Source organism: Saccostrea echinata, unplaced genomic scaffold (assembly GCF_033153115.1).
Source record: "Saccostrea echinata isolate AGI-Se365-2 ecotype Australia unplaced genomic scaffold, CSIRO_AGI_Sech_v1 ptg000002l, whole genome shotgun sequence".
Classification (NCBI taxonomy): Eukaryota; Metazoa; Mollusca; class Bivalvia; order Ostreida; family Ostreidae; genus Saccostrea; species Saccostrea echinata.
In genome coordinates this window covers 13,068,776-13,094,916 of record NW_026889751.1, presented here as the reverse complement: position 1 = coordinate 13,094,916, position 26,141 = coordinate 13,068,776, and the positions used below count along the sequence as shown (strand labels likewise).

Below are 26,141 nucleotides of genomic sequence, written 5' to 3'. Positions count from 1 at the left end.
TAGGCATAAAAGTTTCTTGGTAATGGACCTGCTCCAAAAATTTTAACCTGGTAACTTATCTGGAAAATGTAGGTCAGATCCAGCATTCGATGCAAGTACAGTAGTGTGCATCCTTAGATGTATCATACATGCAAGTTTGGCAAAGATAGGGCTTGTAGTTACTTGGAAATAAGATCTGCTCCAAATACTTTAACCTGGTCACTCATCCAGAAAATGTACGTCAGATCCAGCATCCGAAGCAAGTCCAGTAGTGTGCATCTTTAGATGTTTCATCCATGCAAGTTTGGTAAATATAGGGCTTATAATTACTTGGAAATGAGATCAACTCCAAAAACTTTAATCTGGTCACTCATTCAGAAAATGTAGGTCAGATCCAGCATCCGAAGCAAATACAGTAGTGTGCATCTTTAGATGTTTCATCCATGCAAGTCTGGTAAATATGGGGCTTATAGTTACTTAGAAATGAGATCTGCTCCAAAAACTTTAACCTGGTCACTCATGCAGAAAATGTAGGTCAGATCTAGCATCCGAAGGAAGTCCAGTAGTGTGCATCTTCCATGCAAGTTTGGTCAATATGGGGCTTATAGTTACTTGGAAATGAGATCTACTCCAAAAATTTGAACCTGGTCGCTCATCAAGAAAATAGAGGCAGGACTGTCCTTAAGACACAGGGGCTGGTGAATTCACACATATAAGATGTAATCCCTGATATTCGGGTATTCCTCCTCAACCCTCTGTTCGGAGACGAATCCTGGCACCCCTTCTACTTTTTTAATGTCCTATGCTATTTCAATTCTTAGGGACAACCCTGTGTAGGTCATATCCAACATACGAAGCAAGTCCAGTAGTGTACATTCTTAAATGTATCATTTACGTAAGTTTGGTAAATATAGGACAAGTTTATACTTACTTGGAAATGAGATCTCTTCCAAATACTTTTACCTAGTCAGTCATCCAGAAATGTAGGTCAGATCCAGCAACCTAAGCAAGTCCAGTAGTGTGCATCCTTAGATGTATCATTTATGCAGTTTTGGCCAATATAGGGCTTATAATTATTTGGAATTGAGATCTGCTCCAAAAACTTTAACCCGGTCACTCATCCAGAAAATTTAGGTCAGATCCAGCTTCCGAAGCAAGTCCAGTAGTGTGGATCCTTAGAAGTATCATCCATACAAGTTTGGTCAACATAGGACTCATAGTTACTTGGAAACGAGATCTGCTCCAAAAACTTTAACCTGCTCCAAAGACTCTAACCTGCTCCAAAAACATTAACCTGGTCATTCTTTAGCGGAAATTGCAGCATTTGAAACCTTGACTGGTACAATGAAGCACACTAGAAGCATCCCCCATGCATCTCTGATTAATATAGGGCATAGAAGTACTTGAAAAGAAATCTGCTCCAAAAACTTGAACCTGGGAAGCCAAAGGGTATTACATAATCCCCCCCCCCCAACTTTGTTGAGGTGAGCTAAAAATAAATCATAATCTAGAGGCATGATGAAAGAGGGTCCAGTAAACAGTGAATAATTAGAAAATTTCCAGACATACCAAAAATCAGCAACCATAGCAAAAAATGTTCAGAAATACTATGATGACAGGAAAGGGATAACACTACATGTACATGTATGCCCCGACTATTTCATAAAAAAAAAATATTTTTAAGTGAAAGTAATTGTTCAAAGACATCTTGAAGATTTCTAAGGCTTTATTCCTTGTTATAATATTACCAGAAGCAGTAATATTTTTTTCCCCCCCAAAAAATCAGTATCTTGGAATTTTTCAAGTGGTATCATATCTATTTGTTTCAAATTAACAATGTATTTTCTTGAATTTTCAGCCTTCCACTTTATATTTTAAATTAGTACAGGTACCTTGTTATTTAAGACCTCCCTCCCCAAAATCTTACTTTAGGATGGGATTTCCGTCCAGAAAAAAATAATGCTCTAAAGCCAAGTGGGAATCCTATCCTCCTTAAGGTTCATTGATATTCTGATAAGAGAGATAACTCTTAATGACATAAATGTGTATTAATCCTTTACAAATTTGACAAGTTGAAGTGTCTTTTTTGTCCAATTTTGCTCCGCAAGCTATGCTATAATTGTTTGTATTTTACTTATAAAACACATTTCTTTTGGACAGAGATGCGGCAATGATAATGCGTAATGCTAATTGACAGTAATTAATTACAAATTTTGATGTAATTGAAAGTAATGTGTAATTGGCCAAATTTTCAATTACAAGTAATTGTAATTTAATTAATCACTTAGGAGAAAATGCATGTAATTCACAATTACTTTTCAATTACATTCAATTACACTTATGTATAATGAATAAAAAATCAATAACCCCCCCCCCCCCCCACTTTACACAATTCAAGAAAGCTTAATTGATCTTTTGGGAAAAAATACTTTGATGGTTTATATCTTACAGGAATATTCATATTTCCTCCTTTTAGTGAATTGCTGTTTATATCTCATGCATTTTTTATAGGAACTTTCAAAATATTCTCTCTGTGTTTAATATACAAATAAACTTAATAGTTTTGACTAAGTTGTTTATGAATTAATTATAACAGTTGAAATACCTAGTCCAATGGCTTCTAATCCTTGTTTGCCATATCTGTTATATGTGTTAGAGTGATTTTCAGGTGCTAATTAGTAGGGCTGCGCAATTATATCGATATTCCGGTATATTGCGATTCATCAACAAAAAAATATCATATTGCGATACATTTTCCAGTACCAATATACCGACAAAATGCTTGGGCTTTATATTTATAAAGTAAATTATAAAATTTTTAAAAGATGTCAGAAACGTTTCCAATCTTGCCAAACGGTTATAAATGGTAAAGGTTTCTGTAGTATGGTTGCATTTTTTTTGCCAAACTATAGTGAAATCAACTAAAACTTTTATAAATACATTGCAACAAAAAAGTTTTATTTATAAAAGTTTTATACACTCTGCTTATAAATGGAGGTTAATAAAATAAGAAAAGAGCACTTCAACTGTTATTAAAAAATTGCAATACATATCGCATTTACAGTTCCAAATATCGCAATACCGGTATCTCGCAATACAAAATTTCCAACCGATATCCAGCCCTACTAATTAGTGTCCTAAAAAAAAATGTTGTAACTGCATCTGACTATCACCCAAACTCAATAAATTGGTGCAATTCAAGATATTTTTTCTTCAAAAATCGACTTTTGATTCTCCATCTGCTAATAACATTTTCGATAGATCAACATATCAAGTTTGTATTCCCAAAGATTTTTCAAGTTAAGTTTATTGGTTAAGAAATTTCAATTTGAAATAAAGGTGTATTGTTGATCATTATTTGCCGAGAAACAAGCGTTACGTATCATATTATAGTTTTCCTTTAAGATTTTAGGATGAAATAATATAGATTGTAATAAATCCTCAATGTCAAAAGCAAATTAGTCTATTTACTTTCGTGATAAGACAAAAAAGGTCAACTGTCATAATGTATTTTATGAATTGATGCAGTCAAATTGTTGAATTATATTTTTCTCTTCAAATGAATTTGACATATCTCTAAAATTTTATATTTCAAATATGCCTCAAGAAAAATCACAACTGCCCAGCGCAAATGGGGGTTCTAAATAAATAGAAGATCCATTTATAGAAACGTTAAATAAAATGTTGTTCATGAATTGAGATCTTGTTCTTATTTACACTTTCAAATGCAACAACGTTCGTATGTAACGAATGTTTCATGAGAAGTAATATTTACGCGGGTATGTTAAGGCTACACCCAGAGATATCCTACTTGCCTTTACAATATGACGTCATAGTAAGCTGTATGACGTGATCTTTACAAATAATGATTTCTTAATAGCTATATTTAAAGTTTAATTTTAGGTCCAAGAAATGAATGGAATCAATCAAAAAAATAATATAAACTAAATCTTGTCATTTTTGGGTGGTATAAATAGCTAAGTATTTATCACGGGGGTTAAATACCAAACCCATGACGTCATAACTATTGATCAAATTTACAACAAAACTTCAGAGCGCTGAAGATTACTTGCTGGTGCGCATGCGTGACCTAAGCAAACTAATATAAAGAAAAAACTGTGCTTTTATTTACATTTGTGATTAAAAGAAATGTTACTTTTTACATGATACTGTTGAGGACAGCTGGGGTTAGCTGTTCTCTAAAAATTTCTACTTTAGTGGCTTGGACAACAGACTGGGGAAGCAAATTCCATTGTATTATAGTTTGTGGAAAAAAGGACCATTTGTATGTTTCTTTTGATGCTTGTAAGTGTCTGTATGTTTGTGTGTGATTTTGTCTGGTTCTTGCATCTGTAGATATGAGTATGTCTGTGGGTATAGCAACAAGTTGATGAACTACCTTGTAAAACATTATTAATCTGGTTTTGAGGCGTCGCTCGCCAGCATCGAATAATTCCTTAATTATTCGATGCTGGCGACAGTAACGTACGCTTCAAAAAATCACTATATGCCAAATAAAATATCCCAATATGATTTGTTCACTCCATTTTTGTATTTTTGCTTTAAAGGTTACATATTCATGCATTCATTCAAAAAGTATTTTCTTTGACATTTCATTATTTTTTTTACGCTTAACCCCAGCGACATCATTTGCACCATTGTATTGAGTTTGGGTGCTATATAAGAACGTTCATGACTATTTATTTATAAGTTCAGAAAAGTTAATTTATAATTTAATTAATTACATTTGCAAAGTAATTGTAATTTAATTAATTACATTTTTAAATCCTTGGAATGGTAATTTAATTGAAGGTTTTGGGCAAGTAATTGTAATTTGATTAATTACTTTCCTATGTACGAGTAATTGACCCCATCCCTGCTTTTGGAAAATCCTAACAGTTAAAGCAACATTTTATATGAGTGAGCAGAAGGTTTATGATCCTTAATTAACAACCACTGTGGGATTTCCCCCTGCACAATGATATTTAATTTTATAATAGTATAATGAAAAAGTTAACATATCTTTTGAAGGATTTGGGTTCATGTTTAAGGCTTTTTTTGGACAAATGTGAAATTTTGACCCCTATTTAGGGCCCACCCTATCTCTGGGGTTCTTGATTTGAACATACTTGAATATACACTATGTATGGACTCTTTCACAGTTTGTCTTATAAGGTTCTGTGGATCTTGAGATTTTTAAATGATCTCATGATAAAAATATTATCTCCCCTTAAAAATGGGTGTGGCTGTTCTTTTAAAAGAATTAATCCCCTTCACCCAGGGATGCCTTATGACAAACAACAGACATCCTTCTTATTCTTATGTGTGAAGTTAAATACAATGATCAGAACTAGCCATCATCAGTAGGGATAATTACATTTGAAGGTCAAACGTCAAATGTTTGGTCATCTACAATGGTGTCATCTTGGCTTACCAATGTGTGAAGGTTCAACTAATGCAAAGAAAAGTTACCAAAATAGCTAAACAAAATTGTTGATGCATGTAGAGTCTGACAGATGTCATGAAGTTGACAGGCCTTTCTGATATGCAACAGACAAGTTAATATTGGGTATTAGGCATCTTTTATTAGTTTTAATAACAGAATCAATAAATAGTCCTTTTCAGCAAGTACTTATAATATTTACACAATAAAATCAGACTCGATTTCTCCTTAGTTAAGTACTTATAATGTCTACACAGTAAAATCAGCCTTAATTTCTCCTTAGTAAAGTACTGTTCATCCATCCTAGGACTGGTGAGTTTCCATCAGTAACTAAAAAGAAAAAAATCTAATTTTATTTTTAAAAATACATATAATAAAGAACAAACCTCTGTATTATTCTGAAAAATCAAAACTTTTTAATTTAAATGGACAAAACCTTATATATCAGTTGGACTCATGGTGACTACGTCATTCTGTCGAAAATGTTAGTGTTGTTGCTATAGTCTTTGACATGAAGAATTTCAACAATACTCCTATTTTATGAAAATTTCTTCCAAAAAGGATCATTACTGTATACAGGGAAATTTTCATCCCCATTTTATTTCTGCCCCTTTGCCTACTCACAAGTGGGTGAATTTAAAACAGGGCGAATTCAAAGAACACAGTAAAATTTCTCAAACAGAATTGTGACTGGGTGAATTTAAAAGGGCAAAAATGTTTGCAAGTTTGAAAGGGCGAAAATAACATGGGGCGAAAATAACTCTATATGCAGTATTTCAAGTTGTTTTTTCAATATTTTTAATAATTCACCGATCTAATCAGGCGGTGCAACTTCTTAGAGGGACAAGTGGCCCAGAGAGCAGTAGCCACAGGTTGAAACATGCACGCAAGGACAGGAGCGAGAGGAGGATTAAAAACCTACCTTTGATCCAAAAAATACTAGTATATAATGATAGAACCAGTTTTCTTTAAAATTCAAGAATATTGCAATTTCACAATGCCTGTTCTCCATTAGGCAGACAGTGTGAAGAATATTTTATAGGTAATGAAAGCATTAAGTTTTTACTTTAATGTTTGATACTGGACATAAGGTGGCAGTGAAAAGGTGACAGGGCTATTTTGTGTATAACGTGAACCTTGCTCTTTCTGTACTTTATATCAGTAACAAATAAAAATTATCAAGTGCTGCATTATGTATCTTTTCATCTTAATATTGTGCAATGAGACATAAAAATATACAAAACCTTCATCTTTTTTGTGATAATACTCATAAAAGATTTTTTAAAAAAATTACTTTTTCAATCTGGATTTTCATAGAAGTTTTCCTTTCACTTCACACTGTTTATTTTTCTATCAAAGTTTTTTAAACCAGGCTTACATCAGAGTAACTTACATGTACCTTCCAAACATAAAATATTTTAGAGAATCTCCAAATCTGAAGAAGAGAAAAACTTATCTTCAATGTCGTTCGGACTTGTACCAGAAAATCTTATCTTCCAAGCTGAATTAGCAACTAGAGCCGAGCTCGTTGCAAAGCAACGAGTAGGTCTTCCGTTGGAGCTGCAGGCAGGAAGAAGTGACCTTGAGTCAAGGTCATGCCATATCATAAGGTTATAAGCAATCTTGTAAGGGGTATCAGCTAACAATGTTTCACTCTGTAGTAAAAAAGACGATAAAGGAATGTATGTGACCTTGAACTTGTCCAAATGACCTTGCAAAAGCCATGATACACTCTGGTTATGAGCAAACCCCATCTGTGTATTACTGACTTCTCAAATTCACACATGTTCATACAGTCCATACATCCAGTCAAAATATCTTATCCTTAGTGACCTTGAACTTGAGTTTAGGCCATGTCACACTCTGCATGATACCAATAATGTTTCACTAGAAAAAGACGGTAACGAATTTATAGTTTCTCATCCAAACTCATCCAAATGACCTTTCATCAAGACCATAACACACACTGGTTAAGAAAAATCCCAATCTCTGAGTTATTGACTGGATAAGTTCAGCCATGTTCTTTCAGATCATAGATAGAGTCAAATAATTTATCAGGTTCCACACAATGATTTAAGGATTCATTGTGAATGTTTTTGTCCAGTTTGGATATTGAACAAGATGTGTTTGTGAAACACTGATGCCCCGGTATTGCAGCTTATGGCAAAGGTTTAAGTTTCTCAAATCCGTATCCAACTCCAAGGTCAAAGTCAAGAGATAAAAAACTATGTTACCCAAAGAAAGATCTCGTCTCAGGGAATATAACTGTGAAATATGAAACTGCTAGGACTAACTATTGAAAAGTATGTCAAAGGTTAATTTTTTTTTTTATACTCAAGTCAAATGTTAAGATCAAGGATAGATTAACGGTGTCCAAAGGAATGCCTTGTCACAAGAAATAGACATTGAAATATGAAAGCCCTAGCATTAATTATTCAAAAGTTATGGCAAAGGTCAACTTTTTTTCTTCAAAAGTAGGTCAAACCCCAAGGTCAAGGACAAAACTGTTAGTACTCAAGGGAGGGTCTTGTCACAAGAAACACACATGTAAAAATATGAAAACCCTAACACCAACCGTTGAAAAGTTACGAATGAGATTAAAATATTTCAAAGGTAGGTCAAACTCTAAGGTTAAAGGTAAAAAGTCAAAACTTTTATTATTTTTTTTTAAGTATGTCAAACTCCAAAGTCAAGGTCAAATAGTAAAAATTGTTGATATCCAATGAACGGCGTTGTCACAAGGAATACACCTGTGAATGTGAAAACGCTTGTCCCAACCGTTCAAAAGGTATTGCCAAGGTTAAATTTTTTTAAAAAGTGGGTCAAACTCCAAGGTGAAGGTCACAAGGTCAAAAATATTTATTCCCAAGGAAAGGTCTTGTCACAAAGAATTTCGGATGTGAAGTATGGAAGCCCTAACGCCAACTGTTCAAAAGGCTAAATTTTGCATAGTTGGTCAAACTAAAAGGCTGTCGAAAGGATAAGAGAAACTCCGAGGTACTCAATCAAGTAAACTTATGATATTGCAGATCAAATAAAGCATGAGCTATAAGAGCAGGCACGTAGCATCAGCCCCCCTTTTTTCAGGCCTAACTTTTTACTTAAGTAATGTTCATTGAAAGTCCCGTTGGCCCCCACTTTTTGTTGCAGTATAGTCCCGTTGCCCCCACCCCCTTCCGCCAGGAAATAGGATTTTGGGCAATTTTCCTTTTTTGGTTTTGGTTGTGAAGTCTTTTCAGGTAAGTTAATTTTTTTCTCTGGCTGCCAACCCCCCCCCCCCCCTTTTTTTTCAGAAACGATGCTACGTCCCTGAAAAGTAACATGTAGAGATGTCTGTCCTGGCATATATAGAGAGATTGTCAATGAAATGGCATGTTCAACGCAATAGCAGCAATAAGAAACAGTTTTTTTTTTTTAAATTCCAAATTGCTTTTTTTAATTTCTACAGATATTTATAATCCTTTTAATGTATGTTCGTGGATTATTGATGGAATAATTTTAGTTACATGTCAAGTTTAATATTATGGTGTTTGTGCTTTGTAGCAAGGATTTGCTAAATACTTCTAAATACTTATAATTTTCTATGATTGTACCGAAAAGTAGATACATGTTTTAAAGCAGAGCTACCGCTCAAGCTTTATTTCTGTCGTGTAGATCTAGAGGTCTTTGTGTATATATCATAGGTAAAAGTACCAATACCGAAGATCACATCCCTTCAAAGCTATATTATTCTTGCTTATTACGCCCCTTGTAGTGGGGGATCCAGGAATTTCATAACGGGGGGCAAAGTAGAAGGGAGGGGAGGGGTCTGCATTGAAACCCCCAGTGAGTCTATGACAAAGCACTGGTGGGGATCCGGGGGGGGGGGGGCGTGCGCCCGGTGTGCCGGCCCTGGATCCGCCTTTGCTTTTTTTATTTTATACATGTAGTTATGCACCCCACCCACCCCTCTTGTGTTCAAGATGCTTCAGTCGTTTGTTTGCATTATAGGATTGACTATAAAAATTATTTTGTTCATTGAGAAATGAATCTAAAAAAACGAATCGCACACTTTATGAAAGCCGAAGGCTTTCATAAAAAAGTGTGCGATTCGTTTTTTAGATTCATTTCTCAATGAACAAAATAATTTATATAGTCAATGCTTATAATTCAATTTCAGCGAAAAACATGTTTCTTTTCATGTACATACTCATTATTTAGCTAACTCAAAAAATTGTGCACGGAATTTACATGCCGACAGGTGCGTAGAAATATATCGATTGGAAAATTACACGATTCTTGGGAGCGGATCTAAAAGCCTGTAGTACACAAGGCGGGTATAATTTTCTTTTAAATGTCATAAAAATAAAGAATTCACCGTTATGTTTTATTGTCTTTATAATGATTTACTAAGTTATCGATTACGTGAGTTATGAAAATCTGCACGTGCAATTTTTAAAACGATTACACATAAAGCATGCAGAAACTTGCTTTGTTGTCAGTAAGCAAACGGTCAACGGTAACACGTCGAGTGGAGTGCAGTGGAATATTAGAAAGAGATATCTTCAGGTTAAAAAAATCTAGAAATAAACTTGCTTGTCGATACACCTTAAAATACACGTACAACTTGTGACAATTAACATGGTTAATACCCTGTATAAGTTTGATGTGCAGACGAAATACTTGAGAATGTGATAATAACACTCACATCAGGAAAACTTAGTCTAAGGTCCTTCTTATCATTTAATTTTCATAACCTACATAATTTTTTTTCTAGTTTGGTTTTCAATTTGTACTAAATTCAATGTAAATTCCTTTTTACAAATAAAAAACGTAAAACACATGCTTCTTTACAGAGTTATATCCCTTGCCATCCCCGGCATTACCCATTGACAACAATTACCTCGCTTAATAATTTATTTGAATATTTTTCTTTTTTCTTCTCAACAAGAATTTTTATTGTATGATTTAAAAATAGAAATATATGATTAAAATATTTCCTTTAAAGCACACGGAGAGAAACAAAAGATTTACAGAAGCTGAATTTAAATCATGAAAAAAACATTGTCGTACGTTTTAGAGACTATTAGTTTATAACACAGTCGGGTTTATGCTATTATTGGAATGACAAACACAAACAACAGCTGTATCAAAATGAATAATGAAAAGTAGTTCGGTTACTAAAATTGACATTACATTCATCGGAAAATGAACAGAAAAAATTCTCCATAGAAGTACATTAGTTCAAAGTGATGAAAGTAAGGAAAATTGAATTATTATAACTTAACAAGAAGTCAGTGATTTTTTTGTGTGAAGTTTAGTTTTTAAAAATCCGAAAATGACAGGCTAAAAGGATACGTATTATTGATGAAAATAATGAAATTGGTAATCAAAGTTCAAAATACACGTGTGGTGGCGATATTCAAAATTGACAGGAAGTCGTTTGACTTTTTAATACACCTAAAGATGTGGTCAAGAGGAAAGATTTTGAAAGGTTTGATAAATACACACCATGCATCACAGAGTTGAGCAATATGAATGCATTATGATCAGGTCACGTGGTAAGTACTTCGATCACAATAATTGAACGTGGAGCACCTGCATGGATTTCTTATAATTAAGTTAAAAATTTATTTAAAAAAAGATTTAAGGAAAAGAAAATGAAGATATTAGTTAATAAAACTAGTGGTTTGGGTCGTGGATATCGGCCTGGTTAGCTCAGTCGGTACAGCACCTGACTAGTGATGCAGTGGTCCCGAAGAAAATTAAAGAATATTTGATAAAGGTACATGTAATTAGTCAATCAGATTAGAAATACAGCGACTATCAGAATTTCGTGCCGTAAAAAAGATCTGATTTTGATTAGATTTCAGGTGTAGGCGAATGTGTGTGTTCTGAAGGGGTTAGTTAATTCATTCAAGATTTATTATATTGTTCGTTTGGACAAAGGCTTCAAAAAAAGTGACACGCTGCCTGTACAGGTACACATCAATGAATGTTCGGATTAATTAAAAAATCGGCGGACATTATTTTATTTTAGTTATCTAAAGACAATGTTATTTCCAGAGACATTTATATTTTCTATGTTTTTTATGTCTCAGATTTTTCTTTTTTGTGATTTACCGGTTTACAAAGGCCTGTTTTTAACAGCTGTTCATAAACGCTGTCAATAAATATATGATCAGAGAAAACGAGACATCTCCCGGTAATTCATTTCTTATGAAAAATATAATTATAGATTGACATCGTAGTATTTACCTGTGTAATTACGATGTTACAAACCGTGACAATGATTGGCCAGGAGGACTACCCATTATAAAAACAACTCATGATCAACTCAGCAGACCTATAATTCACCTTAATATATGCTGTAAATCAATAAAATCATTTCAGTTTAACCGATATTTTATTGCAAAGATAATGGAAAAAAAAAGATTTGGGATTTAGAATTTTTCTGTATTTCAAACGCTCGATATGAATATATTTGTGGCGCTCTTGCATATGCACTTATAAAACGTGCATGTTCTGTACTGGCATGCGTGTACATTGTATGTGTCCGTTAAACCTTAAGAGAGCTGATAAATGTGTTCTGATTTTCAGAAAAAATAATGGGAACCTATAAATAATCACATGTTATCATTCTGTTCGCATACAATAACAAGTTTAGTAGAAAAAAATAATTTTTCAAGGTTAGGTGTCTAATAAGGGATGAATCGTTTAAACGTCCAAATCTGGCCCCCCAATAATTTACAAAAAATTAAATTAAAGATTTTCTACATATTTTTGCCTCAATCTTTCCATCAAACATTGTAGTTTATTAATTTCAATTTTTACTTCCTTGCACTGTAAATAGGTATTTATGTGATTAATATAACATGGGTATGTTGTTTACATCAATTTCTCATAGACTTTAGGCCACACCCCCATTTTGCAAGCCCATTTTTTATATGAGTGCATGGATGTTTCAAGTTGTCGTAAATACGGTCAATGTAAAGTTATACTAGTCATTTACATTCATGAAAGAAACTGAAACAGTCTTGCGCTCATTTGTTATTTTCCAAAAAGGTGTAAAATCACGGGTGCTTGTCTCCATAGTAAAGACACCTTGTTTACAAATTTCAACCTGTCTTTGACCTTATGAATAACAAAGCACTGAACACGTGACTCAAATCTATTCACTTCCACGCTTTGAGCACACCTATGCGACATTGTGTCTGCGAGCTATCGATGGTCAAATCATTTTTCAAATGGGTAATTAAAATTCTGGGAGAAAACTTTTTTTATGATTGGTTTGGTTTGAACATATTTTATTGTAGTTTTTAATTACAAAGGGATTGGGCACAAGTTCTAAAAACTTATTAAGCCCTCTCCCTACATGTAAATGACAAAAATTAAATTAAATTAAATTAGGTCACAGTTAAATATGTACATTCAAAATATTCAATATTAGTGTTACAAAATTTACAAATCAATGCATTTTAAGAAATCATACATATAATTTTGTATATACATGTATATATAAATAAATATATTTATAATAATACTAATACTAACATGTAAATCTACCAGAATGTTTAATAAAAGTTTGAACAATACAGAAAAGACGTTCATTCTCCACAGCACTCAATGAATCTATCCCCCATAATAAAACGTGTATCTAAAATGTGAATTTTATCAAATAATAAAAATTTATCAAGAAATTCCTTTCTGGCTTCTTTATATTTTGGACATATAAAAAAATAATGATACGAATCTTCTTTTTTGCCACATGAGCATAAAGGACTTGAGATTAAATTACATCTGTAGAGGTCAATATTTAATGCACAGTTATGTCGAAGTCTGGTCTGAAGAACATTCAGTCGCCTGTTACCATATTCAAAGTATGACGGTGGGGCAGATTTTTTAATACTTATTTTAGATTTAAAATTTGACAACAGTTGTAAGTTTCTATTTTCAAGTGGTAATGAGTTCCATTCATTAACTACAGTAGGAATAAACGATGACTTATAAGTCTGTAATCTACATTTTGGAATATCATAATTTTCAGAATTTCTAGTAGAATAGCTAGATGTATTGCATCGCATATTAGGAAGTATGTCCATTAGATAATCTGGTACTAAATTATTATGCATTTTAAAAAATGTCTTTAATCTTGCTGTCTGTCTTCTACAACTAAGTGGTTCCCATCCCGTTTCGAAGTAAAGTGAATCTTTAGAGGCTATAGTTGTTAAACCTGTGACAATTCGTGCAGCATAAAGTTGCAATTTTTCTAGTTTATCGTTATCATTGTTTTGACAGCAGCCCCATACCACAGAAGCAAATTCAAGTTGTGGTCTTATAAATGACGTATACATAAGGGAGAGACATTTTCGATTCATTTTAAATTGTAATTTTTTTAATAGAGCCAATTTTCTGTAGGCACTAGCCAGTAAATTTTCAATATGTGATGACCAACTAGCATCATGAGAAAATAATACTCCAAGGTGTTTGTGCTCAGTGACAAAGTCCAATTGACATTGTTGAAAGAGAAGCTTAGGATATTCGATGTTTTTCTTTGTGCTGAAAATTATTGCTTTAGTTTTAGAGGGGTTGAATTTCATTAACCATTTTTTTGACCAAAGTTCCAGTGCATTAAGATCTTGATTAAGATTTCTTTCAATAATTTTCATATTTTGAGATGAATGCTGCAAAGAATTGTCATCTGCAAATAGTCTACATAAAGTGATCATATTATCAGCAACATCATTCACATAGATTAAAAACAAAAGTGGCCCTAATACTGAGCCCTGAGGAACACCAGCATACAAAGGTTTAGGTGATGAAAACAAATTACGATACAAAATTCTTTGATACCTACATTCTAAATAGCTTTCTATCCATTTATACAAATTTCCATTTATCCCATATGTTTTAAGTTTGAACAAGATACCTTTATGCCAGACACGATCAAATGCTTTTGATAGGTCACAAAATATCAAACAACAAAATTTACCATCATCAATAGATTTAACAATATTATCATATGTTTCAATTAACTGATATACAGTAGAGTGACCAGGTAAGAAACCAGCCTGATATTTATAAAAAAGATTATTATCATGAAAATAATTGTAAATATACTTAAAAACAACTCGTTCCATGATTTTCCCTACACAGCTCAGCAACGAAACTGGTCTATAGTTTGACATTAAAGAAGAATCTTTTTTTTTAAAAAGAGGAAGTACATTAGCTAGTTTCCATTCTGAGGGGAAAATACATTCATTTAAGTAAAGGAGAAAGGCCGAAAACTGTCCATTCTGTGAGAGAAAGAACTAATCGAGGGCCGTAGGCCCGAGATTAGTTCTTTCTCTCACAGAATGGACAGTTTGAGGCCTTTCTCCTACTTAAAACATGATTTCCTTTGTTCTGAAAATTAAATAAAAAATGTACAAAATGACAGGTAGCACACATACAAGGACAAGTTCATTGTTTACGGAATGGACAGTCACAGGTCAGCTAGGGATGCAGAGTAATTTGTTGAATAGCTATTGTGTTTCCAGATGCAAATAACAAAAGGTCTTTGTCTTAAGAATGGACAGTTACAGGTGGATTTTGTGGGATACTAGTATTTATACAAGTATGTGATGCTTCAGAATCAGTTTACAGTTTGCGTTGTAAAGGCTAAATGTTTTTCTGTGATGGAGAGAGTTTATGACAGAATCAAAATCTTATAAACCAAAATATGCACAAAATTAGTGATATTTGGATCTGGAAACAGAAAAGTAAAAGAAATATTAGCCAAATTTTGACCCAAAAATGAAACCTCGACGACATATACAGATGATCAAATTCAAATCAAACCTGGAAATGTTTTAATTGAATTCTATTTTTGAGGATATATTAACTGCAGCAGTGTATTGGTGAGATTCAAATTATGTTCTGAGTGTTGGATTAGCCATGAGCTAATCTTCTACCTGAAATGTTTTTCAAATGAAATCTGGAAATGTTTCATTTTTATTTATTTTCTACCGAAATATTAACTGCGGCAGTGTAGTGTTCATGTTGCAAACTGTTTTCTGGGTGGAGGATTTAATATTAGACGTATTTCTATCTGAAAATGAATTCTCCTCGAGGGAATGATTTTTCCGAAATTTAAATCAAATGTGAATTTGTGTCATTTGAATTCAAGTTTTGTGAAAATCAAGTTTTGGGTATTGAAATAATGTGCATCATTCATGGATTTAAAAGAGTAAAATCGAGTGGATGCTGTGCAGACATTGTGTTCTGGATTAACTTTAATCTCCGCGTTCTTTTTGTTATGTAAATTAAAAAGTATTTAATGTATTTGTTTTTGTTTTCCTCTTGAACACATTCCAAAGTTTACCTGTAACTCTCCATTCTGTTTGTTTTAACTGTCCATTCTTTTTGAAAAAACTGTCCATTCTTAAAAGAATGGACAGTTTTTCAAAAAGAATGGACACTTACAGGTAACTTAATGGATTGTTTGAGGAGTTAGCTCAACATTAAGCTATAGAATGGACAACACAAACAAAAGGTTTACGTCACAATCATGTTTTAACGATCGATTAAACAACAAACAAAGCGGTTTGGCAATAGAAAACTTTGCAGATTTTAACATCTTGTGACTAATGTTGTCAGGACCAATGGTCTTGTTTGTAGGGAGTATTGATATAATATCAATTATTTCTTGTTTACTAATGCATACATTACTAATTTCATTGTTACAAACATAATATGTATCAGGTAATTCTGACCCACTGTCATCAACACATGATACAGAAGTAAAATAGTTATTAAGTACATCTATTTTCTCTTCATTGGAATAGGCAATATTTGAGTCACCAGTATCTGTTGTATATTGTAATGGTGGAATATCAGAGGAAACTTTAGTTTTAAAAACATCCTTCAATAATTTCCAGTAAAGTTTCGAGTTGTTTTTACTAGCGTCTGTAAGATGTAATTCTAGATTTTTATGGTAATTTTCAATTGCATGTTTTCTCATACTGTTGAATTTATTTCTTATATGTTTAAAATTTGCCCAATCAGAGTCTTTTTTACTTATTAGAGCTTTTTGTCTAAGTCTATTTTTAATACGAAGAGTTTTACGTAATGCAGAATCGAACCAGTGTTTATCTTTTGGCCTTATAATAACAGACTTTTCAGGTACACATTGTCTAACTATGTTCATAAATGTCAAAGAAAAATTTTCCGTAGCCTGGTTAACATTTTGTACATTACAAATGAGGTTTTCCCAATCAGTATTTTCAATAAGGGAGTTAAGTTGATCCATATCAGCATTTTTATATACCCACACTTTTCGATCATAAGATTTGTTTTGGTTGATACTTGATTTCAGAAAAATATATGTCCCTTTGTGATCACTTATATCACTGTCTATGTCTAACACGCCTGAGTGAAGAACTAAAACATCCGAATTGACTAGAATTGGGTCAATGAGTGTGTTCGAGGTGTTCGTGACACGAGTGGCTTCATGGATAGTGTTTGTAAGACTGTATCGTAAGAGGATTTCATTAACAATGTGTGTTCTAGGAATATTAAAGAAGTCTACATTAAGGTCTCCAACTACAACAATTTTAGTGGAAATGTCAGAAGCCTTTTCTAAAGACCACATAAGGTTATTCCAAAAGGATTTATCACTGTTTGGTGGGCGATATACACAACACAGTAGAAAGTTACAGGTAGGTTCGCACACTTCTAACCAGATACATTCTATTGTAGTGGATTCAAGGTCATCGCGTCTGGTAACTCGAAGAGATTCAGAAATATAAACAAGAATTCCTCCTCCATAAGAATTCCTGTCTCTTCGAAAAATTGTATTAAAGCCCTCAATTGAGATATCGCTATTATTTATACTACCGTCTAAATGTGTTTCTGTGAAGCATAAAATATCGAAGTCAGTGACAAACGTTGTCAAACTTTCAATTTTGTTTCTAATGCTCCTAATGTTAAGGTGAAAAATATCTAAACTATGAATAGGAACACCATTTGGACCGGGATTAGTTTCGATGTCGCCAGATAATAAAAGTAGTAAATGAATAACTTGTAAACAAAAATGTACATGACCAAAGTTTTTCATACCCTTTTTAGTTATACATTTAAACATTTGCAAATAATTTTTGTACGCATGGAATAAAAGCGAAAGTAAGATCCGAAGATCAAAAATACAGAATAGCATTGATTTGATAATACAACTATTTTTGAGATAATAGATTCCTATTGCGGCTCGATATTGCAATAGTGTATTACCTGTCATTAGCTTTTGTAATTTTCACACAATCAAAAGACTTAAATTGAAGGAGCCGCTTGTAATGACAACTGTCAGTATGCTTATATATAATACATGTGAAATAAACTGTGACCAATATAAGTAGGAAAAAATGAGTAATAAAACAAAAACAAAGAACAAAAACCCTTCATATATGTCAAAATAATAAATTTGAACATTAGTGAAGGAAACAAAATAAAAATTGTGAACAAGTATAAGGAAAATGATTAAGTTGTGTTAAGAATTTCAGTCGATTTTGTTTGATTTTTTCGGTATCTATCAATTTATATTGAAGTCCTGTAGCATATAGCTTGCACTTACTGCTTGTGACTCATAAATACAGAATTATAAAATTTAAATTACTGTGGATACATAATATACATTTGCCCTTGTCCCTAAATATACATCAGTGCTCCATTCATCGACTTGGAAGATATGAAAGATTTTTTTTCAGGTGAAACTGTCATTAATTTTATATTCCGTTATTTGAAAAACACTAATTCATCATATCTTTAGAAAAATAAATTGTTTGTTACAAGTGCACAAATGCATACTTCCAACAGAAGAAACCTTCAGGGAAAGAAATTGAAGTATGGAGCACTCAAAAAAAAAACCTGTGTATCGGATGAAAAGTCACTGGATGAATGCATTTGCACAAAAAGCACCCCTAATTTGAATAGAGGGAAGCTACGGGTTTCTTCTGAAGCAAATGCTATAACTTTTAACATCGGCACAAAATTTCACAATTTCCTTTTTTTTTTTCTTTTTTCTTTTTTTTCTTTCTTTTTTTTTTTGGCAGATCATGTAAAAAAAAAGTCCATGTTCGTAGGTATTTTTAAAGCATAATGTTTAAAAGCAAGAACATGCATTTGTATGACCCTTTCACATGTCCGATCAACGTAGATATTAGTAAAAAAAAAAAATCAGTCGAATGAAAAAGGGCGTTAAAAATACCTCGGAGTGATTTATTATTTATCTTACTACAGGGAGAGAGTTTGTTAAATTCAAAAAGAACAGGAGTGATTTCGACAATCAATTAATTCCTAAATGAGGAAGATCATATTAACTTGTCTGGCATGAATAAACAGGATTTTTGAAACAATACAATTTGGACTGTACAAAGTACACTGGGGTTTCTTTATCCACCAGCGATGATACTGATGTTAAACTGACGTTTAATTGACGTTTAAATTTTCACTTTCTTAACTATCTATATTTTATACACCGAGTATAGTTTTGTATCATAATTCAGCCGCCTACGTGTATTTGTTGTAGCACTCGGATTTTGCAAAATTATATGTATGAAAAATTTCTAATTATGTAATAAGCTTGAATGGATTAATTATCTCTTTTTCAAGAAAAGGGGGTTTCTTTAAAGTATGAGAAATAGTGCATCCTTCGTTATCCGTTGTTTCCAAAGAACAAGGTACGGTTTCAATACAAATCTTGCCCTGTGTTTTTCTTAAAAATAAAAGTGATGTAAAAAATTAAAACTCATGCTTTTTGAATTATTGAAATTCCATGCAGAAAGATCATACAAATCTTTTTTCTCACATGACCTTCCAAATGCTAATTGTGACATCATAAACTTGTGCATTTTCCCGTATTTTCTTAAAAAGTTGCAGAAGACATCAATTTTCAACGGAATTTTCTTTCAGATAATATTGTCCACAGGCATCGCCCACAAAGATTTTGAGATATGTGATTTTTCACAGAATTTTACACAACATATCCGAAAATTATAGTGGGCGATGGCTGTGGACATTATTTTCTTAAGGAAAATAACCCTTGAAATGGGTCATTTTGAGGCTTTTTCTGTTTAAAATAGAGAAATGCATCAAATTAATGACGTCATATATCCAGAATGGTACTCCATCGTGCTTTATTCTTTCCTGATTTATTACAGTCATATACTCAACTAATATTTAAGCCAGTTTCAAAACTTTTTGAAAACATTAAATTTTTAGGGCACAATAAAGCTAAAACCATACCTTCTTCTTCCATTGTGTATCTAATGTATAAATAATTTAACGAATTTTTAGTAAATCATTTCAAATACGACTCGTAATAAGTTAAGCAGAAAAGAAATTAAAGTTAAGCCAGCCAAATTAAAAATGTATGCTTATATTTTGTCGGTCTCCAGCATGAAAAAAAGGCTTTTTAGTTGTCAGTTAATCATAAAACTTAGTACACCTCGAACACACGATAATGTATTCATACTAATCGCATGCTTGATAGACGCTCCGCCTTCTCATTCAAATAATACAATGACCTACATAGCTGTAATGGTGAAACCGAGATTTTACAGTGAAGTATACGATTTTATTTAATCGATATAATGTATATATTGAAAGTCTCTTTCCCAAAAAAAATCTTTTATGAGTATCTATATAGACTATGCTTGAAGACTTTGGCTATAATATAACAACGTTCTCATTTGAAAAGGTAAAATTCTGCATTTAAAAAGGGACGAGAAAGCAGTGTTATGAAGATTCATTCTTTGTAATATTCAAATACAGTTACGTATGTATGTCTCATTCTACATATTTTGGAGGCGCGTGTGAATGTGGGATTTTGTATTTCCATACGCTCGATATGCGTATATTTGGGGCGCTTTGTATATATACAGTTGTACATTTTAAGGGCGTCGACAAAAGAACGTATAAGTTTCAAAAGTTCCATTACTAGTAGGAATTAATTAAGGTAACATATTTTGAATTTTATTTGAAATAAAACAGCCAATTACCTCGATATCGAGAAATAAATTGTTTATAAAAATGATTATGCAACTTTCCTGTAATTCAGCGAATAAAATATTAAATGAAATGCACTAGCGATTTAATCAAAGATATTATGAAATAATCTGAAAGATTCAACATGTTTATCCACTCATGACTTAGTTTACAAAATGAATTTGGAATGGCCATTCTATGATTTGTTTTGTGTATGACTAGGTGTGACGGTACATATTGTCGTCGGCGACAATATATACCTACCCTCACTGCACATATTGTCGTCCATCTGTACATATTGTCGCCGGCTGAAAAATTACAAATGTACATATTGTCGCCGGCGACATTTTGTGCCTCATCCTCACTGTACATATTGTCGCCCCACAGATATTGTTGCTTTAAGATTTCTTTTGTTGTTTTTTGGTAGTTTTGTGAATGCAATTGGTGTATGAATCACACTGACATGTCTCTCATGCTATTTCATGCAGCGTTATTGTGATGGTACATTTTGTCGTCCTGTTCATATTGTCGCCGGCGACAATGTGCATCTACCCTAACTGCGCATATTGTCGTCCATCAGAACATGTCGCATGATAATGCACGGCAATGCTCCATATACATGTAAATATGGCTGGAGAAACCAAAAACTTAAAAAATGGTCAAATACACTTAATTTAATTGCCGAAATATGGCTGAAATATAGCCGACTCGGCGTTAAACAATAATAATCAATCAATCAATCCATATTAATATGACTAATCATTGCTTTGCTGTTTTTGAGAAGATAGCTTTTAAAAGAATTTTCCCTAAGTAAAACTTTGATCGCCCATTGTGGCCCCACCTTATTCCCGGTTTGATTTGAAGATACTTGAATCTGCGCTACCTGGGGATGCTTTCATATAAATATCACTAATCACGGGCCTACTGCTGTTCTCATTGATGGATCCAGAAATTTCAGAACGGGGGGGAGGGGCTGTGTGTGTGCGCCGGTGCTACATCTGTCTGGTTTTTGAGAAGATTTTTAAAGGTTTTCTGTATATATTTCTAAGTAAAACTTTGATCACCCATCGTGGCCCCACCCTACTCCTGGGGTCATGATTTGAACAAAATTGATTTTGTTTTTGTTTGTTTTTTGTTTTGATGTCTATCTCGAGAATTTTTTCATCCGTAAGAAGACATATACTTTAGACCTATACTTGGCACACAGGGTCATTGAGCTTTGAGGGGTCTTTTTCGAGCCACCACCTCAAAATTGAACTAACTCTATGTAACGAAGCTTTCACACGAGTATCATCTCTTCTGAGCAAGTACTTCTTGAAAAAAAAAATTGAAAGATTTTTTTTCCCTAAATATTCTATGAAAAACTTTGATCGCCTATTGCAGCCACACCCCTTTCCCCCGAGGGACATGATCTGAATGAAACTAATCTACACTTCATGATGAAGCTTTCATATAAGTTTCAACTTTTCTGACACAGTGATTCTTGAGAAGATTTTTAAAAGATGTCACTAAATTTTCACTAATTCTTAACTACTATTTTACTACTGTATGACCCTTCATTTAAACAAACTTGAATTCCCTTTATCCACCGATGCTTTGTGACAAGTCTGCTTGAAATTGACTCAGTAGTTCTTGAGAAGAAGCTGAAATTGTGAAAAGTTTACAGACAGAGGAACGGTCAGACAACATGTGATCAGAAAAGCTCCCTTGAACTTCCAGTTCAGGTGGTCTAAAAATGTCAACCCTACACCAATTTTATAGGCACATGATTGTATATAAGAATAACACGAAAAATAATTTTTAAATAATCAATACTACTGAACAAAAAAAATAATACATATATTCAATCTCCAAGTATATATTACAAGAAAAAAGAAAAGGCCGATTTATCAGTTATCTTAAGAATCACAGTATCTTAACATATCATAGTGATGTACATCAATCCTGGACACAATTTTCTGACTAAAAAGTTTTCTCCCTACAGTATTGCGAGAAATGCTGTCCGTCTACCTTTGTGCTTGTTTTTGTTTGTCAACCTCTCTTTCTTTTTTTTCAAGTAAATATTCGTCAAAACAATATATCGACGACAATATGTGCCAACCTTGACTGTACATATTGTCGCCGACGACAATATGTGCTGGTGCTTGACTGTACATTTTGTCGTCCATTATGCAGGAAAAAAATAAGGCTCGTTTCGGTACATATTGTCGCCGGCGACAATATGTACCGATGGACGACAATATGTGCAGTGAGGGTAGGTACATATTGTCGCCGACGACAATATGTACAAAACGACAATATGTACCGTCACACTAGGTCACTGGATCACACGCCGTATGATCCACGGTGACCTCCTTTGCCACGCACTATCGAGGGAGGGGTTACATAATTGTAAACACACAAGGTGAATGTAAAAGGCGTGCACTTAATGCCTGTGAATAGTCTATGCTTCAAAGTTATGTTTTATTTTCTCACTATATTGTTTGTTTTTATATGATAAGAAGAAAAGGTTATCTTTTTTTCCCTTTTTTTAGTCGACTGGTTTATTCGACTTTGAAAAATATTAAATAAAAGGATAAGTTGTCAAAATAATACTTGGAATTAAGCACAAAACACTTCAAGAACCTTATTCTAAAGAATGTTAGCATCTAATGTAGCCAGGTTTATTATGTATAGTAAGTTTATTTTAGTTACACGCATGAAGAGCTCTCGTTTACTTGCTGAATGAAAACAGTTACCTGTATATGGGTCAAGCTTCTGGCGCATTTAAAACACAAGACTCGAACAAAATAACATTTTCATGAGATCAATATGATGTTAAAGAACAACTTTCTTAACGACAGCCATTTCGAAATATTTAAAGGGCTCCAGATCCCTAATTTGAAGGGCCAGCCCCTTTTAAGTGGTGTCAAATGAAAGGCCTTAAAATTGTGCACAACTTTTATTCTACGTCTTATCAAAATATTTTTAGTTTTAAAGATAAAAAGGAAAATATGTCTAAATTTTCGCTCTTTTAGGCGTTAATTTTTGACCCCTATATAGCGCCATTTTGAATACAGAAATCGAAAAACAAAAACCGATGTGCACAACTTCAATCCTTCCATTATTTAAATTCGGTAGAATTTCTGCTCCAGCTTTTGTAGTCTCGGAGCCTTTGTCTGGAAATGAAGCCTCCTAAATTTTCATTTAAAGGGAAATAACTCAAAAGAGGAAGTGACTTTTTGAACTGTTTGACAGAATTCTGATAGAGTTTTGTAACGTCTAGAAACTCTGCAAATTTGAGCAAATTCCGTTGAGAAATGAGCAAGATATGAGGTCTCAAAGTTGGCGTCTAGGAAAAAGGAGAACAAGAGGCCCATGGGCCACATCGCTCACCTGAGCACATTGGCTAGGCAAAAGCACAAATCAGTTCAGTATTGAAAAGATTACCGGAGGGGGGGGGGGGGGGGGGGCTTGAATTTTAAACTACCTGATGATGCTTCCATGTCAATATAACAAATGGCTTTGTTGTACTTGAGAAGATTTTAAAAAAATTTTCCCATATACCAGGTATTCCTTTGTAAAAATTTGATCCCCATTGTGGCTCCTCCCTATCCCAGGGGGTCATCATTTGAACAAACTTGAATCTACACTATCTGAGGATGCTTCCATATCAATATGACTAAACATAGCTTTTCTGTTCTTTAGAAGAAATACTTTTCCTATATGTTCTTATGTAAAACTTTCTAACCCCCTTGGGCCCCACCCTACTCCCGGGGGTCATTATTTGAACATAATTGAATTTACACTACCTGAGGATGCTATCATATCAAAATGACTAAACTTGATTTTCAGTTCTTGAGAAGGAGATATTTTCCTATATGTTCCTATGTAAAATTTTCGATCCCCCATTGTGGCCCAACCCTATCTCCGGGGGTCATCATTTTAACAAATTTGAATCTACACTACCTGAGGATACTTCCATATCAAAATGACTATTAATGGCATTGCATTTCTTCAGAAGTAGATATTTTCCTATATATTTCTATTTGTTGCAGTTCTTCAGAAGTAGATATTTTCCTATATATTTCTATTTAAGACTTCGATCCTCCATTGTGCCCCCACCCTACCCCCGGGGGTCATGATTTGATCAAAATAGCTCAGGATGCTTCCACATAAATATGATCAATCATGGCTTTGCTGTTCTTGAGAAGATTTTTAAAGATTCTTCCTATATATTTCTATGTAAAACTTTGATCCTCCATAGTGGCCTCACCCTACCCCCGGGGGTCATGATTTGAACAAACTTGAATCTACACTACCTGAGGATGCTTCCATATAAATATGACTCATCATGGCTTTGCTTTTCTTGAGAAGAAGATTTTTAAAGGTTTTTCCTATATATTTCTATGAAAAACTTTGATCCTCCATTGTGGCCCCGCCCTACCCCCAGGGGTCATGATTTGAACAAACTTGAATCTACACTACCTGAGGATGCTTCCACGTGAGTTTCATCTTTCATGGCCCTGTGGTTCTTGAGAAGAAGATTTTTAAAAGATGCTTTTAATTTTTCACTAATTCTTTATTATCTCCCCTTGAAAGAGGGCGTGGCCCTTCATTTGAACAAACTTGAATCCCCTTTCCCCAAGGATACTCTGTGCCAAGTTTGGTTGAAATTGGCCAAGTAGTTATAGAGAAGAAGATGAAAATGTGAAAAGTTTAAGACAATGACAACAACAACAACGACAGACAACGGACAAATTTCGATCAGAAAAGCTCACTTGAGCCTTCGGCTCAATTGAGCTAAAAACTAATGCCGAGCTCGTTGCAATGCAATGAATAGGTCTTCCGTCGGAGCTCCGGACAGGACATAGCGACCTTGAGTCAAGGTCATGCAACATTTTAAGGTTATAAACAATCCTGTAAGGGGCATCAACTTTCAATGTTTCAACAGTAGAAAGACAGTAAAGGAATGTAAAATTCCCCTGTCGGTGAACTTGAACTTGTCCAAATAACCTTGCATCAAGCCATGACACATTCTGCAGCTGGTTAAGAGAAAACACCATCTGTATGTCCCCAAGATAAAAAAATTCACGGTCATGTATTCTTTCAGACTATTCATCCAAAACATCATATTCTAAGTGACCTTGAATTTAAGTCAAAGCCATTACACACTCTGGATGATATATTTATCATCTTTTCAGTGAAATGCAAATGCATGCAATTTTTTCTATTACAAAATTATAGAACTTTTTGTTTGTTTGTTTGTATGTTGTTTAACGCCCCTCTTGAGAATTTTTCAATCATATGGAGATGCCACCATTTGCCGATGGAGATATGCAAATTTTGACCTACCGTATACTCGGCACTCATGGCCATTGAGCAGTGAGGGATCTTTTTCATGCCAGCACCTACTGCCAGTATACGGTTTCATCCGAAGGATTGGTCTCTGCGTCCACAGTGGGATTTGAACCTGCGACGTAAGGATCAACTCCTTAATCCACGACTCTAGACCAGACACTCTTACCACTGCGCCACGTGGGCGACTAGACCTTTTGAATTTTGCGCTTATTATATCAGTGACCTTGAACTTGCCTAAATGACCTATGGTAAGGTCAAAAACAACCTTTGAACAAATTATGAGCTTCCAGTGATACTCAATGACAAAGATATACCTGAAAAAGAATATTGCACTTTTCTGTCAGTGACCTTGAACTTGCCAGAAAGACCTTGGATCAAGGTC

General features: G+C 33.7%; 2 protein-coding genes across 3 annotated transcripts in view; one reads left to right on the top strand and one right to left on the bottom strand.

The window, feature by feature from the left end:
- Positions 1 to 26,141, top strand: part of LOC133173165 (large ribosomal subunit protein uL4-like) — a 389,882-nt gene that overhangs the window by 229,862 nt on the left and 133,879 nt on the right. The gene's annotated exons all lie outside the window — the stretch shown is intronic.
- Positions 5,552 to 26,141, bottom strand: part of LOC133173127 (gamma-tubulin complex component 4-like) — a 114,533-nt gene continuing 93,943 nt past the window's right edge. For both annotated transcript variants that reach the window (XM_061308066.1, XM_061308074.1), the window contains exon 16: positions 5,552 to 5,752. In XM_061308066.1, the coding sequence (XP_061164050.1) occupies positions 5,746 to 5,752 (7 nt within the window). In that variant the 3' untranslated portion in view covers positions 5,552 to 5,745. The remainder of the gene's footprint in view (positions 5,753 to 26,141) is intronic.